General features: G+C 38.2%; 1 protein-coding gene across 1 annotated transcript; it reads left to right on the top strand.

The window, feature by feature from the left end:
* The first annotated feature begins 1,874 nt into the window (after window positions 1–1,874).
* LOC137102706 (transforming growth factor beta-3 proprotein-like) lies at window positions 1,875–13,173 on the top strand. The gene is made up of 7 exons (XM_067482480.1): window positions 1,875–2,713; window positions 7,312–7,475; window positions 8,503–8,632; window positions 8,822–8,929; window positions 9,429–9,594; window positions 9,754–9,907; window positions 10,709–13,173. The coding sequence occupies exons 1-7, from the start codon at window positions 2,368–2,370 to the stop codon at window positions 10,865–10,867; spliced, it is 1,227 nt and encodes a 408-aa protein (XP_067338581.1). The 5' UTR covers window positions 1,875–2,367; the 3' UTR covers window positions 10,868–13,173.
* The last annotated feature ends 4,113 nt before the right edge of the window (window positions 13,174–17,286 follow it).

The following is a 17,286-nucleotide window of genomic DNA, read 5'->3' on the forward strand; positions in this document are numbered from 1 at the left end:
ATTGTTTCACAATTGGTATAGAGATATGTCATTCTCTTTTCATTTTTGGATCATACAAAAAGACCAAACATGACTATTGCTCACAAATGACAGAGTCAAACTGAAGAATGAAGGCATTTGAGCCAGAGCCTGCAGCGACCTTACAAGAATTCAATTTCAAAACAATAAAAAGAAAGTCACAAAATGGTCCTATGACTACATTTTATTAATAACTACAATAAGTACATTTAATAGTGAGGAGTGTAATATTAACAAACAACACCAAAACAGCCCAATGGATGTTTATTGACACTGATATTTAGGTGAAGCAATGAATTGATAATTCAAGCCCATTTTATGCAATTGTAAGTTACATTTTCTGACATTAATATACTCCTAAACAAATAATCAAAACACATAAAAAACGCTCACATATATGCTTAAAATCAACAAAAATCACACTTTTCTTAGAAGACATCTGACACCAGGGCCAGACCACGAGTATCAGATGGTGCAAGGGTCTGTATGCAACATTAATAATGTATAATGCATATGTACATTTACACAGTAAATATGCGTAATAATTATATATACATGTCATATTCATCTCAACACCAGCAAAATAAATCAAGACAGTTTGTATGTGGCATAAACAAACACCTGAACATATGGTGTAAGGCTAAATATTTACCAAGTTTGGACATTTTATGAAATAATTCTTGCTATGCAAACTGGTGGGCAAAAGCAAAATAGTTAAATACCAGACCCCATGTTTGGGTACAGGGCCTCCAGTGCCTGGGTGAGCTTAAACCTATTTTAGGTCTACTGTAAGCTCACTCAGCCAGAAATGTGGATGTACTCTATGAATAGAATTAAAAGTGACTGGGGAGGGGGTGAAAACAAATTCTGAAAGATAACATAACTTGCGGGTCTGTGAAACAAACCTTCAGGCCCCCTGAAAGAAAAATGGATTTTGTGAGGATGCTGGTTTGGAGGGCATGGGAAAATGTGCCTCAGTAGTTTGGACATTTTAGTTCTTTTGAAGAGCAGTGTGATCATGGTGCCAGAATGTGAAGTTTGAAAGGATTTCTGTAATTTGAGAGCAGACCCTGACAACAGGATTTGTTCTCTATTGTGCGGGTTTAGTAAGAAGGCTTCAGCTGAGGAAGTGCAGACAAAACACCAAATTGTGAATTATTATAGGATTATCTTTATAGATATCATGTGTAAAAGCAACAAAGCATTTGTTATTTTTATGGGGGCTACAACAGATACATTTGTTTTTAACATCTCCTTTTCTTAAAATGCAGTTATGAGATTTAAGTTAAAGAAATAGATACTGTATAAACCTGAATTATTAACATGCTTAATATATTAAGTTACAGTAGTGTTCTACATCTGCTTTTAAGCTGCCTTTAACTCAACCTATGGGAGGACAGTAAAAAAGAGGAAAGTCTAGGATTATTTTACAATATCATCTAACAAAATACTGTCCTTTAAAAGACATATTTATTAATATGATGCTCAGAGAGGAATATAATTAAGGAAAAGGAGAATTTCTTAACTGAGGTATTGTGAGATAAAGCGCCTGAGAGTCCAACAACTTACCACTAGAGGGTGTTCGAGCCAGAGTGTGAACAGAAGCAGAGACAATTAAATCACATTTCAAAACACACACACACGCGCGCGACTTAGGACTCCTTAATAACGGAACAACAATTTTGAGAATACTAACACTAAAATTGAATAAAATTACTCATATGATCGACGTGGTCAACAGGCTCTCAAACATGTTTATTAGTCACAGTTGATGCCCTGTTACGATGCGGACTCTGTCGGGTGCCTGCAGTCCCTCCTACTCCATCAAACGTCAGAAAGCAGTGGTATAAAACACATGTGAGGCCATAGTATACCGACCACTCAAAGTCGCATATACCTCGTTAACTCGACAGTCTGCGGTCTGACTCCTCAGAGACAATAACAAGGCTGTAGGTTTTAATGAAACCTAAAAGAGGAGATACGTTCTAAGCTGCGAGAAGACTTAAATCAACTGGGCTGGGCACAAGAATGCAAAAAAGAAAGTTTGTTTCTACAGAGGTATTTGTGCCGGATCCATTTCACACAAGCTGGTTTCTTTTATTCGGGACTTTGAAGTGATTAATGCCTAATGGGCGATCACAAACTTGGATTTCTGTTCCTAACAAAGGGGACTGCCGCAAGAAAACGAACTAAGTGAGGAGTTTATTGCCGCTAAATCAAACGGAAGACAGCAGAAACCTCGGCCGGGCTTATTAGTTGCATCTAACATTACCTGACATTGACCTTGGCCGTCTTCGTCTCTGAATCTGCAAAATTAAACTACGGAGCGAACCAAATGCGCAGAGAAAGATGCATTTGGGTAAAGTATTACTGTTTGTCCTCCTCCTCAACTGCGCAACCTTGAGCTCATCCCTGTCAACTTGTGCCACCGTGGATATTGATCATGTGAAAAGGAAGAGGGTCGAGGCAATACGAGGTCAAATTTTGAGCAAACTCCGACTTACAAGTCCACCGCACTCCCTCGGACCAAATAAAATCCCTTATTACATCCAAGCTTTGTATAACAGCACCAAGGAGCTACTGGAGGAGCTGCGGAGGGATCGTCAGCAAAGTTGCGGTCAGGACAACACAGAGACAGAGTACTATGCCAAAGAGATACACAAATTCAACATGGTCTACGGAATGTCAGAGAACAGTAAGTATCACATTTATTCAGGCATCTAGATTTCACTAAAAACGCATTTATTCGTATAATGCCCATTTTGTTTCGGAAACCGGCACTCAAGCCCCCCCAAAGTGCGTAATTACGCATCGAAATGAAGAGTTGTGCCTGTTCCAGCAAAACGCGCAAATCAAAAAAGTTTTTGAAAGTCGATGTTATTGATCGTTAATCAGTCAGTGCTTATAGTTCAGCAAGGCCTTGTTTGTCTTTTTAGTTAAAAACATTACGAGGGGAACAAGGGGAATTGTTGGGTTTTCTCTATACATCTTTATAGTCTTTACTTCTGTAAAATCCCTTGAGATCACTTTGTTGTGAATTGGCGCTATATAAATAAAGTTTAATTGAATTGAATTACATGTCATTCATACTACTCTTGATTAGATTAAAAACCTTTATTGTTCCTCAGAGGGGACGCTCATGTGGTCACCATTACAGGAACTTAAGACACAAACATACACAGACACAATTAAAACCTAGTCCTACATACATGAACAGAAGTGTCATTTAGATATTTCACAGCAGTCGGCTGTATGTTCCTTTTCTCAAAGGCTCTAATAGTAAATAAAAAATCCCAGAATCTATAGGCAAATATTTTCAAACTGCTGAACACTGAATGTCTGCTACTTCACAATAAAAATGTATTGTCACTGCACAGGAGGCTTTGATTTTCCATGTCACACACAGATTTCAGGTCTGTTGTTATCAAACTCGGCACATGCATCACTTTGCACAGTGAAGATCAACAGGCATAAGCAAAATACTTTTATTTAGGTGATGGGAGGGGAGAAACTATTCGTAAATCAACACTTTTCTAAAAGTTTCTGGTTGTAAAAGTTGAAGTTGTGCTTTGTTCCTACTGTATAGTGCTTCACTAACCTGTTTTAGCCCTGCACTAGGGTTCCAGGAAAGTCGCTCTCTTCCTACTCCCAACATCACTTTTTGTCCTCTTGTTTTTTTTCCCCTCATGGATCAAGTCCCTCTCCCCACATGTTCCCATTTCCTTTCCAGTTAGCCCAAATGAGAGGGACATCTGCCCAGGTTGAGGGGGATGCCTTTAAGAGAAGGAGCAGGAAAAGTTAAAAGAGGTGGACTGGAGGCATTAGATGATGGAAGGACCTCTCCATTACCCTGGATAGAGGGATCCCTCTTTTCTCTGGAGTTTGTGCAGGAGGAGTGGGCTCCCAAGAAACTATACCATCATTACCACCCAGTTCCTTATTGAGAGACCCAGTTTCTCCCGTGGCCTGTGAATTACCCACACAGGTGGCCCATGTGCATGAGATCAGTTACTGTAGTGCTCAGGTTTAACTTTAGTAAACCGAGTGTGAAACTGAACCGACTTACTTCCATTTAAACCTGAATGACTCCAGTGTGCAGTCATTTTATTACCAGTAAGTAACATTAGGTCATTTTTCACTGCTTGGTAATAATGAGCTTTGTTTTGTTTTAGAAAAAGTAGCTATTATTGTAAGTAAAGGTCTGTGAGTGATTTGAGCCAAACCTCTATTTGGCACAACAATCTCCTCTATATAGGATTAAAAGCTATGAACTAGAAGGAGAAACTGGTGCTGAGAGGGGCATGTGTCCGTACATGAGAGATTCATACAGCATGAGAAAGTCGAATAGGATAAGTGCTGTGCGTGTGTGTGAGAGCCGGTGAGGGCCTCATGGTCTACAGCAAAGCCAAGATCATTGCATCACAGTTCCTTTGAAATCAACAGGTGTTTCTCAAAAGACCCATTTTCCCTCAGCAGTGTTCTGTTTTGAATCTCACAAAGTGGTTCTGACAACAATGCCACGTTGTGTGTGTGTCTGTGTGTGTGTGATCAGCTGGTGTGGTGGCTTATTGCTGGACTCAGAGGCACAGATTGGCTGTATGTTGCAGGTACAAAGTCATGCAACAAATGCACATTGTTTTTTTTTTTATCCAAATGCAGAGTGAAGCCTATTGTGGCATAGCATAATCTCATTTTAATTAAAAACACAGGTTAAAAAAATGATTAATAACATGAGATGATTAGAGCTAAACTGACACAGTGAGTAAGTGCGCATACTAGGCACTTCACTTCTCAAATATTCTAAGCTATTTATCATGTTTTTATCTTGTTAATACGTCACTAGTCTGGAAGACTTTTCTTATGGGTTCAAGAGTAACTCAGTTTGCAATTCTGTCTATAGCTTTTATTATATTCAAATATTTACTGTACATGGAGCCTATACTATCTTCAGTTAAAAATGACATGGCGCCATAAGTATATTATATAGAACAATTATTTTAATTTTGAAAGAGTAACTTTATTATGTTTACAATTTAATCTATGAAGTAACTAAATGGGTCGCACTTTAAAGCTTGGTAATAACGGGGTAATTGTGGGGTAAACATTTCGAAATAAGGTAATATGAGGGGACTTATCCAATGTTAATGCATGATAATAGTGGGGGCTAATATCTTGGTATTACCAATGTAATGACATGTAATGGGGATAATATTTCTGTAATAAAATGTAACAAAGTTATATTCTTTTTAAGCAAAAGCTATTTTAAGCTGTTAACATGCCATTATGTAAATGTTACCCCATATTACTTTGTTTTTTCCCCCAAATATTACCAAATTATCCCCTTGCTTTTAGCAAACTTTAAAGTACCACCCAAATATGAATTTAATTCAAATCAGTGCTGATGAGAAGTTCAACTTTACTGTAGCTTCACTTAGGAATTTTTAGTATATTGTTTATTTTTGCATATAACATATTTGTGGGGTGGTGTAGAATCCTTGTTTCATCCCCACAGATCATCATGTTCCTTTAAAATACTCAGGTTTACTCAAAATTGATTTAGTAGCAGCTGAGTTTGACAGTTGATGACTGATCCAAATTACACAATGGGCTGTTTGTCAATGCCCCCTACTTTGACACACATGTTTGTCTGTACCTTCTAAAACTGTTAAAAACTTAATGCGATTAATAATGTGACACCGTTAAAGGGCGGACACAAAAACCTTCACAAGAAACACCCCAACTCTCAAGTCATTCATTCAAAATCAGGTACAAGTAAACCCAAAATGAAATCAACGATAAGAAAGACAGAGTCAGAGGATCTGAGTGCTGACTTTGTGACATGGAGCCAGTGGCATGTGACAGGTGTAAATGTAGCAGAAACCTACCAGAAGACTGGCAATTGACTTCATTGAGTGACTGGACAGCGAACTTGGGCTAGATTTCCTTTTATAGCATGGTACGCACACTGGATCTGGCATATGTCAATGACTGGGGTTGGGTTGTGGAGAAGTCATCATGATCAGAAGGGCTTCTGGTCCAAAAAGTTGTCAGTAGGACTGAGGATAGCAGGGCTTTTGATATGCAAATACTAGGGAGATGAAGTCATACAAAGTACAATAATATTGCTATTTCAATTACAACATTTTCATTTCCACCAAATATAGACAAAATGTGTTAGAAAAACACTGAGGAATTTTGATAAGGCAGGCAACGACACCAATCATTTCGCTGTGGGCTGATAGTGCCAGCCACTAGTACTCAGTAAACTCAGGTTCATATTTTAGGTCTGAGTGTGAGAAGTCAAGTATATAAACCATTTACTCTAAATTCTTTTTATTCATGTTTTCATTGTCATGTAGAGGCTACATTTGTTTGAACCTGTAAGGTGTTTTAAAAAGAAAAAAAAAGAAGAAATACCATCTGAAAGTTAAATCATTACAAAAAATCGATTATCAAAAGTACGACATTACCTTTCTGCCAACCAAGTTTGTTATAACAGTACTTTGCCACTTTGACCCAAGGCTGGTATTGCTCTGGAAACAAGTGGACAAAAGTATGATCCAAAGACACAACTACCACAACCCCCTAATCCTTCACTAAGTCATTCACTATTTTTTTTAACTGAAACACAGAGCATTATGAACTAGACTTAAAACTAGTTGTAAGTAGTTAGTAATTAGTTTAGCAATGTAATTTATTAGGGTCTTTTCTTTGTCGTATTTAAAAGAAAAATGTTTTTGAGCATTATTATAAAATTTATAATAGAGTAAACAACTAGTGAATCATATAAAAAACAGCGACACTTGTAAAACACAAATAATGGTAATTGCAGAGTAGTGTATAGTTTACATATAGCTGCAGCTAGAAGGTCGCGGTTTCACATCCCTGGCTGACTGAGTTTCCTCCCACAGTCATAGTCAAAGTCAAACCCATGCATGATATGTTAATTGGTGACTCTTAATTGCCTGTAGGTATGAAAGTGATTTGCACTGTATGTGTGTGACTGTCTGTGTTGGCCTGAGATACCCTCTCTGAGCAGGATAAGTGGTTACAGATAAGGGGTGGATGGACCTCGGTGGAATTTACTAATAACACCTGTGTCCTGTCTACTATAATTCAGTGTCTGCACAAACTTGCAATTTAAACTGTGAGAGATTACAAATTGAGTGCCGGTGATTATGTTGTTTAGTTGATGTAGCATTTGAGGTCTGTCTCTGCTAGTTTTGCATCAAATCCTTGATAAGATGTTCTAAGCCTGTTCTTCAAACTAAAAATATGTTTTCTCTGCTCCAGACGATCTGCTCTACTGCCCAAAAGGCATTACCTCTAAGGTTTTCCGCTTCAACGTCTCTGCAATGGAAAGGAACTCGACAAACCTCTTCAGAGCAGAGTTTCGAGCTCTGAGGGTGCCGAACCCAATTGCCAAAAGGAATGAACAGCGGATTGAGCTCTACCAGGTGTGTAAAGGTACCGTTTCCTTGTCCTATTATGAAAATCAAAGGCAAAACTAACAAGGTGTTTCAAATCTCTTCATTTTATGTAATCTCGCTATACGGGTTACTAGACATTCAGTTCTAGTCTGTCAGGAAGGTATCTTACATAAGCTGGTTACTTGTTCCTCAGCAGTAATTGACAAAGGGAGCCAACAACAACTGGATTGTGGTTGCAGGCGTGGTTAACAGCCAGACCAAAAGCCAAAAAGCTCAACAGGCCTGTGCTGGCAATCCAGATCTAACATGCTCTTAATTTCAGTTATGTTCAGGTCTGTAACATTTAGTCCTTCAAAGAGCATTAAATGTTATTAAGCTTTTAAAAGGGTTTTTTTCTGCTAAGTGACGAAATGATGCATAGCAGCCTGACCCACTGTTTTTTTACTTCTTTTGTGTTAACAGTTGCATAAAAATCAAATATCACTATGCTTACTACTGAGGATATACTTGCATAGCAGCTGCAAGCTTAAATCTTGATTTATACCTACAAAAACTGAGCTTGTTCCATATAGCAAGATATTGTATATGTAACATTTTATCTTTTACAATGGACTTTGATTCACTTGAGGCATCCATGTTTGTGTTGCCGTTGCATGCACCTCCACACTTTGTTAAGCAAAGTCTGATATGTGAACACGTTCACAAAAATATGACTTTCCCAATTGTAGTTACAAGTTGGATGTTGAAGTAAACGCTATTTACAATTGTGGAACTGGTAATTACATAACTCTAACAAGATGTGAATATAGCATGGTTGTAGTTTTGTTTTAGTAAACTTACTGCGTTTTACGTCAATATGTCACCACTTTGTTTACTTTTTTCCTACACCATCTGTTTTTATGTTGCAGTAAATATCTTAGTTCATAGCATGCTAAAACCGATCAAAACTTTTATTAGGCAGTGGTGTCCACTGTGTCCTACATGTTATTTTGCTGAGAAAGTTTCTGTATTAAGAGAAAGATTTTCAGAGTAACCATTTATTGTGGCCTTGCAGATTGTAAGGCCAAATGAACACATTAGGAAACAACGCTACATTGGAGCCAAGAATGTGCTGACCAGAGGTACTCCAGAATGGGTCTCCTTTGATGTGACTGAAACAGTGCGGGAATGGCTGATGAACAGAGGTGAGACTGAGATCACTGTCATTTGTTTCCAAAGCTATCATTAGTCCTAATGATCATCTCATGTTTTGACTGAGAAATATTGATTCTTCTATAAAAAAAAAAAGTGAGTTTAAAAAAGAGAGACTGCTGACTTGGACTTGTTTGTAGAAAATCTGACAGTCCTCTTTTTCCATAATTATTCGCCATCAGGAAGTAATCTTGGTTTGGAAATCAGTGTGCACTGTCCCTGCCACACCTTCAACCCAAATGGTGACATCATTGACAATGAGAATGAGGTACTGGAGGTGAAGTTTAAAGGTAGGCTTCAGCAACATTTTGACATTTAGTTATTTATGCCAGGTGCCAAAGGTTTCTCATATGATCCAATAACTGTAAATGATAATGACTTTGTGCAATATTTTCTGTCCTGTCCCAGACTAGATGGGCAATGTTCACAAACCCTGCAGACCTACAATTTATTTATTGTTTAATATCCCTCAATTTTAGTAATATTCACAGATTACTTATTTATATTTAACATTTAGTACTTTGATACAATATGGATTTAATTACTTAATGACTATGGATGTTCATCTTTGTTTCTAAGGAGAACAGTTTAACTAAGAAGACAAAGAATATACTTGCAACACATGTTTAAAAGCAAAGTTTTTTCATCTCTCTTCTTTTCATCTATGTATTGTGAATTGATAGGCATGACTATTTCATACTCAATAACATTCCAAACAGTATGCTCACACTGAAGGAAATTATGAAAGGAGAAAAAGATACATGCATCTCCATCATATCTATAATTAAGGTGTGGATGGAGACGAGGACCTAAGTCGCTTGGATCTAGATAACCTGAAGAAGAAAAAGGAACAACACCTGCCTCATCTCATCCTCATGATGATCCCACCCCATCGCCTGGACACGCAGTCTACACGCCGACGCAAGAGAGGACTGGACTCAAACTACTGTTTCTCGTAAGGGTCTTTAGTAATAGTTGTACTAGTACTTATGACAAGGTGTTTACATGTTATATTTGAGAAACCACATAAATATTTAAATGTATATGTTGTTACAAATAATAAAAAAAGGAATCAGAAAACTGATTTCATTGTCACTTCTCCTTCTTCTCATAGAACCACAGAGGACAGCTGCTGTGTTAGAAAGCTACACATCGATTTCCGACGTGACTTGGACTGGAAGTGGATCCACGAGCCCAGTGGTTATGATGCCAACTACTGCTCTGGGCCGTGCCCGTACCTGAGGAGCTCAGATACAACACATAGCACAGTAAGGACCCAAGAAAGCAAACAAACAAAAAAACATGTACTTTACGTCATTTACCGTAATGGTACGTCAACATTTAATTTTGTTTTAATTGACTAAATTCTGAGTTATACATCTCTGCCTCCACCTAATCCTCATGAAAGTCTCATGTGAGCATTTATCACAACAAACAAAAACTGAAGTCTTCCCTTATCATCAATATAACCATTTACCGAAACAAAAAAAAAAGATCTGAGTGGAGAATTATATTTCTTCTGACAAGAAATGACAGGAATGACAGAAGTTCCAAAAACATCAGCCATACACAGTTCACACTTTCTGTCATGCACCATCATGCAGCACAAGATCAAAGTCGATAGCTTGTCTGCTTCAATTACTTTTGGTATAAGACATCTGACTCACAACAACAACGTGTCTGTTCAGAAATGTTCCTGTTACTCTGGATAATCCTCAGTTTCAACAGTTGTTCTATTGAACTGCTTTCTGTTGAAGTCCCTGTAAATAAAAGTATTTAGTGGAAATGTATTTGTATGAGGTCAAGATTTAGCCCCCTTAAGCTTATTGTTTTGATTTCTAAGCCTGCACAATCACTTAATGGCCAAGTTATAAATGGCCACCAGCGTATACTATCAGACAGGCAGACAGCAGACTTTGTAAAGCTCCGTAATAGTTTCTTAAGCATGTGTCTCAGTATTCAGATATTTCTGTAGCCAGGACACTTATTTGAACTAGCCAGCAAATTCTCAAGATTTCAGCATATATTAGGTGATGATTAGAATGACATTTCTCTGTTTTTTACAACAGCTGCTGAGCCTGTACAACACTCTCAACCCGGAGGCATCGGCCGCCCCATGCTGTGTCCCTCAAGACTTGGAACCCCTCACTATACTTTACTACTCTGGACGAACCCCTAAAGTGGAGCAGCTCTCCAACATGATTGTCAAGTCTTGCAAGTGTAGCTGAGAAGATATGAAAGACGAGGTAGAGTGGCAGGATTTTAATAGGTACTGACCAAACCCATACTTGTTGACTTTTGGACTCTTAGCTGTGACAAGTACTCTAACTCACCCTGTGGCCTAGTGGTTTAGATCTGAGCACCATTTTAGTGGTCAAACTTTGTCATCATTTTTTAATGTTATTATGTATTGTTCCCTCCCATTCAGGCAGTTGTTATTTTAATCTTATATGCTCTAACATCACATTTTGTCATGGTATAATCCTAAAATATTTTCGTCTAGATTTGTAAAGATGGCCCATACACAAAAGCTAGATTGCAAAGAGCAATTTAGAAATCTGTAACACAAAGAAAAATACAATGAATTACTTTGTGCGATATTTGCTTGAGCTCTGAAAAAGGCAATATAGCACAAAGTTATACTTTCTTAATAGTCAGTAGAGCAGCTCTCGGTTTCTAGCATTGTGTTGATATTGTTAAAAGTCACAAATGTGGACGGTGCTCTGCTGAATGGTCGAAGAGTCCTTTCAGGCTGGATTTTTCCTTGAACTTGCCTTAAGTTCTCTTCCCTTCAAACAAGTGGGCATTATCTTCAAACACAAAAGGAGAAAGGACAGACTTGCTGCTGTATCCAAATCCATAGCTGTGGTCAGGGGGAAAGGAGAGCTGAGAGAGAATGCCTGTTGGATTTGCAATGGAAAGTGAATGAACAAAGAAGTTGAGCCAAGCTTTTCTTTTTTTGGCTAGCCAGCAGCAACGGCCTGTTTTTTTTATTCAGTGCATCTATTAGAATGGATGGAAGAAGAAAAAGAAGAAGAGGGGACGTGTATGGAAGGGAAGAACTGTGATGGAAACTAGCCATGAGCACACTGCCATTCACTGGAGGTTTTCATCCCTAGCAGGTTCAAATTATTTTTAGGACATCAAAGAATATACTGGAAAATAACAAGTGTTACGCAACAGGTTTTTATGAGATTTCTTTTACATTAATAGCAGATTTGGTCTGTTATGCAACTTGTCATATAGTGAACGTTTCACTAACTAGGAAGAAAATTGATATGTATCTCCATTGATGGAAACACTTTTATATGAAACCATGATACTGTTACATTCCCTTGTGATTTAGAGAGAAAGTATTTGGCCTTATACAAATTGGCTTTACTTGTTGTGATGCAGTATATGTTTGACTATATACTATGAACAGTATACTTGCTTTCACCTATGTGTACATGTAGACAGGGGCTGCAACACCAGCATCACATATTTGCTCCCATCTTTATTTTTCTGGAGGATTAAAATAAAAAAAATCTACTAGGGGGCATTTAGGGCCTAACAATTCCTTGACAAAACAAAATATCTCTAGCTTTTACACAACATACAGGGAAACCACAGAAACACAGATTTCCTAGTTCAAACATTACTAGGGTATGTAGATACTATATCAGTCGCCATTACTATGGGGAACTAGAAACACTGTTGACCTTACTCTGTGCCCCTGTTGGTCATGTGCGGCATTGCATCTCATAGACGCGGAACTTAAATTTCTAAAAATGTGCACAAGCAAGACTGCGAATGAATGCAGGATACAGCGTTTCTACAATGCACATGTGAACACGTAGTTGAAAGCAAGTATATTAGAGGGTTAGGAGGTGACTGTCCCCAGTAAGATTAATCTGAGCATTTTATCTAGCAATAACAATCAGTGTAATGCAGTTTAAAATGCAGCTGTTCGCTTTTTTCAAATTAACCTATCAACTTACCTGTCACCATTAAGTTTAGCCCGCTGACATGATGTTGCATGTGCAGTCAGGACTCCCAACACACTGCAGTCTTTCATTCCCTCTGCTATGTCTGTTTGTTTTGGTGCTCTTTTACAGTGTGAAGCCCTAATGGAACAAAAAATGAAGAGGCAGGGGGGAAAAAAAGTCATAACACAACAGTGGCTGGATTTACAGTTAGACCTCACTTTTCTCCAAGTCAGGATAATGATTCTGAAACCCTGTACTGTTTGACATTTACCCAGTCAGAGTCATCTAGACTTTAGGTGACATTTAGGTGAGGTGTCTGGGAGTAATATTGTTCTGTTGACCTGTTGATCATGATTGTTATTAAAAACGCAACATGGAAAACATGTACGAGCCCTTCTTAAAGCCCAAGAGTCCCTCCTTGAAACAATCAAATGTAACAGATCTGTTCAAATATTTAACTCCAAATTAGGGGATGATGAATATACCCACTGGTTTGCCATATTGAAATGCCATTTAAAACGCAATTTTCTCATGTTTTGGTTCCATATGAACATAATTTTTCTTACTTGAATCTCACCAGTCCCACCTGTTTCCTGTAGGTGTTTTTTTCTACTAAAGTAATAAATTAAACTTCTTTCTCAGGGATTATTGCTTAACAGCTTTCCCAGGTATAAAGTAATTACTCTTATTTCCAGAGCATATTAAGGTGCGAACATCTCTTTATTTTCTTATATTTCATCAAATGCTTAATATGAATTACACATGAATGTGTAAATCAGACTGTAACTCATTTGGTACAGTAGCGTGACACTGGCTTTGCTTTTTAGTTGACTTCAATCTACCATTTGACCTTTGACCATTTGTCTAGCTGTACAGCATCCGGGCCACATTTAATTTCGGTCCTCTTTTCTTTACCTATTAATGTTTGTAAAGTTTATTAGAAAATTTGATTTATTACACCTGACTCAATAATATCAAAACTAGCAAACTAGCAAACTTAATGACTTCTTTTTAAACTCACGGTCCTATATGATTTGTTTTTTTCAATTTGCAACAAAGCTATTGGTATGGCATGTGGCATAAGTTGGACAACTAAAGATGCAAACTAATGAAGGATTGCCATCAGTTGCTCAGATTTTGGGGGGGGTGAGGTTGAGCTAATGTGGCCTGACATGTAGTCAGAGAGAATTCCCATTCTTTGTACGCCCATTATTGTTCCCTGTCACAATCAATCTGAGATGAACCATGATGGAGACAAAAAGACCAGAGGGCACATCGAGATCTGAAAACAGGGATCGGGGATTTAATGGCTTTGCAAACAGCCCTGTACTAACAAACACACATTACTGGTAAAGAGCAGCTGAGCTCCACGCATGATTGATTTTTATCCCAAAGTCACTTTCAGTATGAGTAAAATGATAAAGAGGATTCCAGATCATCTTTTCTGATGTTGGAGTTATGGAAGAGGTGGAGAGGTTGGCGATGGCAAGGCAGTAGCTTGGATTGGGTCTTTATATTCACGCAAGAAGGCCATTTGGCTCATACAGCAACTAGCCATCTTTTTAAGCAAAAAGCACAGTGAAAAAAGCAGTTTCTGATGCTGGGAGGAGATGTGCTTATTAAATGACTGCTATGCTAGTTTGTATTTGGTGCTGTCAAATGGAATAAGTGAAATACACAAGCAGCAACTGAGAAAAAAAATTTAGCAGGATGACATGGAGGGACATTATTTTTATCTCTGCTCTTTTTATGGCACACACCTTTTGACAATCATTTGAAGAACAATTATCTGAGATCTGCTGAACATGACCTTTATTAAAGTTAAAAATGTCAGTCAACTATGGTTTTTAGAGCCAGATAAAAACACTCATGGCTGCTTTTGGGGTAAAGCTGACCACCCCAACCTCAAACCTACAATAACACTACTGTATTTCCAGCTCCTGGCTACTGGATGAGCAAGCCATAATCTGATTTGAGTTCAGGGTCCATTTCTTAGTTGGAGTCCTGACTTTCTCAGAACTTGCGCTCTTCCAAGACTTACGGTACCGATGATGAATTGCATGACACGTAAATGCACAGAGGTTTGGAAAACTATGTCTGCTGCTATTCCCTGAGCAGATTAACAGATGTTGAGAAAGAAAAAAATGAGAGGGGGAAGTGAGAGACAGACAGAGAGGGAAATAAGTGTGTGTGTGTGTGTGTGTGTGTGTGTGCGTGTGTGTGAGTGAGTGAGTGAGTGAGAGAGGGCGAGAGAGAGAGAGAGAAGGAAAAGGACGAGTAAAAAAAAAAAAAAAAAAAAAGGACTGTTGCTGCAATAAAATCATCAGGTCACATCAGACTAGTTCTCAGGCCCCAGGGTGGAAAGAGTTGTGTAATTCAGCAATGAGAAAAGCACACACACACGTGCGCAAACACACACACACACACACACTCACACAGACACGCGTACATGTAGAGCCAGTGGCCATAGTTACTGGAAAAGAGTGAAGGGGTGAACAAATATGTAAACACATATCAACTTCATAGACCTTTATAGCTAAACAAATGAATGGGAGGTCTGGATCAAACTACACCATTATTTTACAGCAGAGAGGGTGTGTGTGTGTGTGTGTGCGTGTGTGTGTGTGTGTGTTTCCGTGACGGTATTCCAATAATAGAGGGATGGTGTGTGCAAGAGAGAGACAGAGGGAGATGGAGGGAAATTAGAGGCTGTGAGGGAAAGGGAGAGAAACAGAGACTGTAAGATTATAATTTGCACACCCTTTAAATCAGAATACAACATTAGGTAGAATTTATTACTGTGGAAAGGAACAGGGAAATCTGCAGGTTTTAATTATATAAAAGGACGTCTTGTTTGGAGATAGAGAGACGCAAAAAAAAGATACGGTGATGACATGCCAGAAATGCTAAACTGTAGCGTTTATTGTTGTTGCTGTGTAATCTGTGTAATTTTTTTTAATTGAATAACAAATAGTAACCAATTTTTCCTCTTGCAAATTAAAAGTTCTGTATGAGCAACACAAAGCTGTTTCAGTAAATTACCACAACACGTAAACAGGGTGCCAACACACAGTCTCAGCCTAAAGAAAGTTGAATCATGCAAAGAGATTGAATTAATCAAGACACACTTACCAGTCAGATAAAAGCACATTTTCCTGGTTGTCCATGAATGTAGCATGAATGCCATATATCAGTTGTCAAAAAAATCAACTTCAATGCAAAGGTTTGTATTTTTATTTTCAAGACTCATTTTTCACAGTTTCTGTAGAGCAGAACCAGCTGCACTTTTTTGCTCTCTTCTCGTTCTTACACACACACACACACACACACACACACACACACACACACACACAGACACACACATTGACTGATGCACCATCAATCCCATGAATGAGCTGTAAATGTGCCTTAACGACCAATCACTGATCCCCACTGTTTGTCCTGAGAGGTTAAACTACTAGTCCTTTAGCAGTTGACAGGAAACAACTTTATTTGGTCAGAAATGAATTAACTTAGATACTTTAATGCTTATCACACAGTAGTCTACCATTCGCTTTACTTGAATCAAATATCAGTTAATTCGATAATTTAGAGCAGTGTTTCTCAAATACAGGTGCGCATACCCCTGTGGGTACTTTGGAGTACTGCAGGGGGTACATAGGATTGTTTCAACTATTAGTTAAAAAAATACCATTCATGCATAATTCCTAAAAGTATAAATAAAATAAATGAATAAATCTAAACCACATTTAAAATTCAACATGGCCATTTTAAATACAGTCGTTACCGTAATCACACAGTCATGACCACTGGACCACCAGTGAGCTCCCGGGAAGCCAGTTTAAATACGAGATTACCGATCAAAATCAAGATGGATTCATGGTTAAAACATAGCAACAATGCAGCTGAAAACTTGGTGAAAGAAGTGAAAAAGAAAGCAAAAACAGAGCCAACAGACGAAGATTCTGAACAACAGGGGAAAATTAACAGGAGAGAATTTTACCTTTTAACATTGTTAATGTGTTCTATTGTGAAAATGGTCTAAACTGGAAATCCTGCACCAGTGTCTGTACTAATGCAGCTGCTTCTATGACAGGCAGCATCAAAGGGCTCACGGCATGGATCTAAAACGAAAATCTTGAAGTGCACCAGCCAATTTATTAGGTACACCTGTTTAATTGCTGGTCAACGCAAATCTCTAATGAGCCAATCACAATGTAGCAATTTACTGCATTTAAGCAAGCAAGACATGGTCAAGAGAATCTGCTGAAGTTCAAACTGAGCATCAGAATGAGGAGAAAAGGTGATTTAAGTGACTTTGAATGTGGCATGATTGTTGGTGCCAGATGGGCTGGTCTGTGTATTTTAGAAACTGCTGATCTAATGGAATCTTTACACACAACCATCTCCAGGGTTTACAGAGGATGGTCTGAAAAAGAGAAAATATCAAGTGAACAGCAGTTCTATGGGCGAAAATGCATTGTTAATGCCAAAGGTCAAAGGAGAACTAGTTCCAGCTGCTTGAAAAGTAACAGTAGCTCAAATAACCACTCATTACATTCATAGTATGCAGGTGAACTTCTTTGAACACACAACACAGTGGGTACCACTCCTGTCAGCTAGGAACACAAAACTGAGGCTACAATGCACAACGGCTCAATAGAATATTAGAAAAAAAG

Source organism: Channa argus, chromosome 17 (assembly GCF_033026475.1).
Source record: "Channa argus isolate prfri chromosome 17, Channa argus male v1.0, whole genome shotgun sequence".
Taxonomy (NCBI): Eukaryota; Metazoa; Chordata; class Actinopteri; order Anabantiformes; family Channidae; genus Channa; species Channa argus.

What these genes read in the sequence shown, in the direction of transcription:
- LOC137102706 (XM_067482480.1), top strand. Translation starts at nt 2,368, where the DNA reads ATGCATTTGGGTAAAGTATTACTGTTTGTCCTCCTCCTCAACTGCGCA. An exon ending in GGAATGGCTGATGAACAGAG is followed by an intron (nt 8,633 to 8,821) that starts GTGAGACTGAGA and finishes ATTCGCCATCAG; the next exon opens with GAAGTAATCTTGGTTTGGAA. An exon ending in GACTCAAACTACTGTTTCTC is followed by an intron (nt 9,595 to 9,753) that starts GTAAGGGTCTTT and finishes TTCTTCTCATAG; the next exon opens with AACCACAGAGGACAGCTGCT.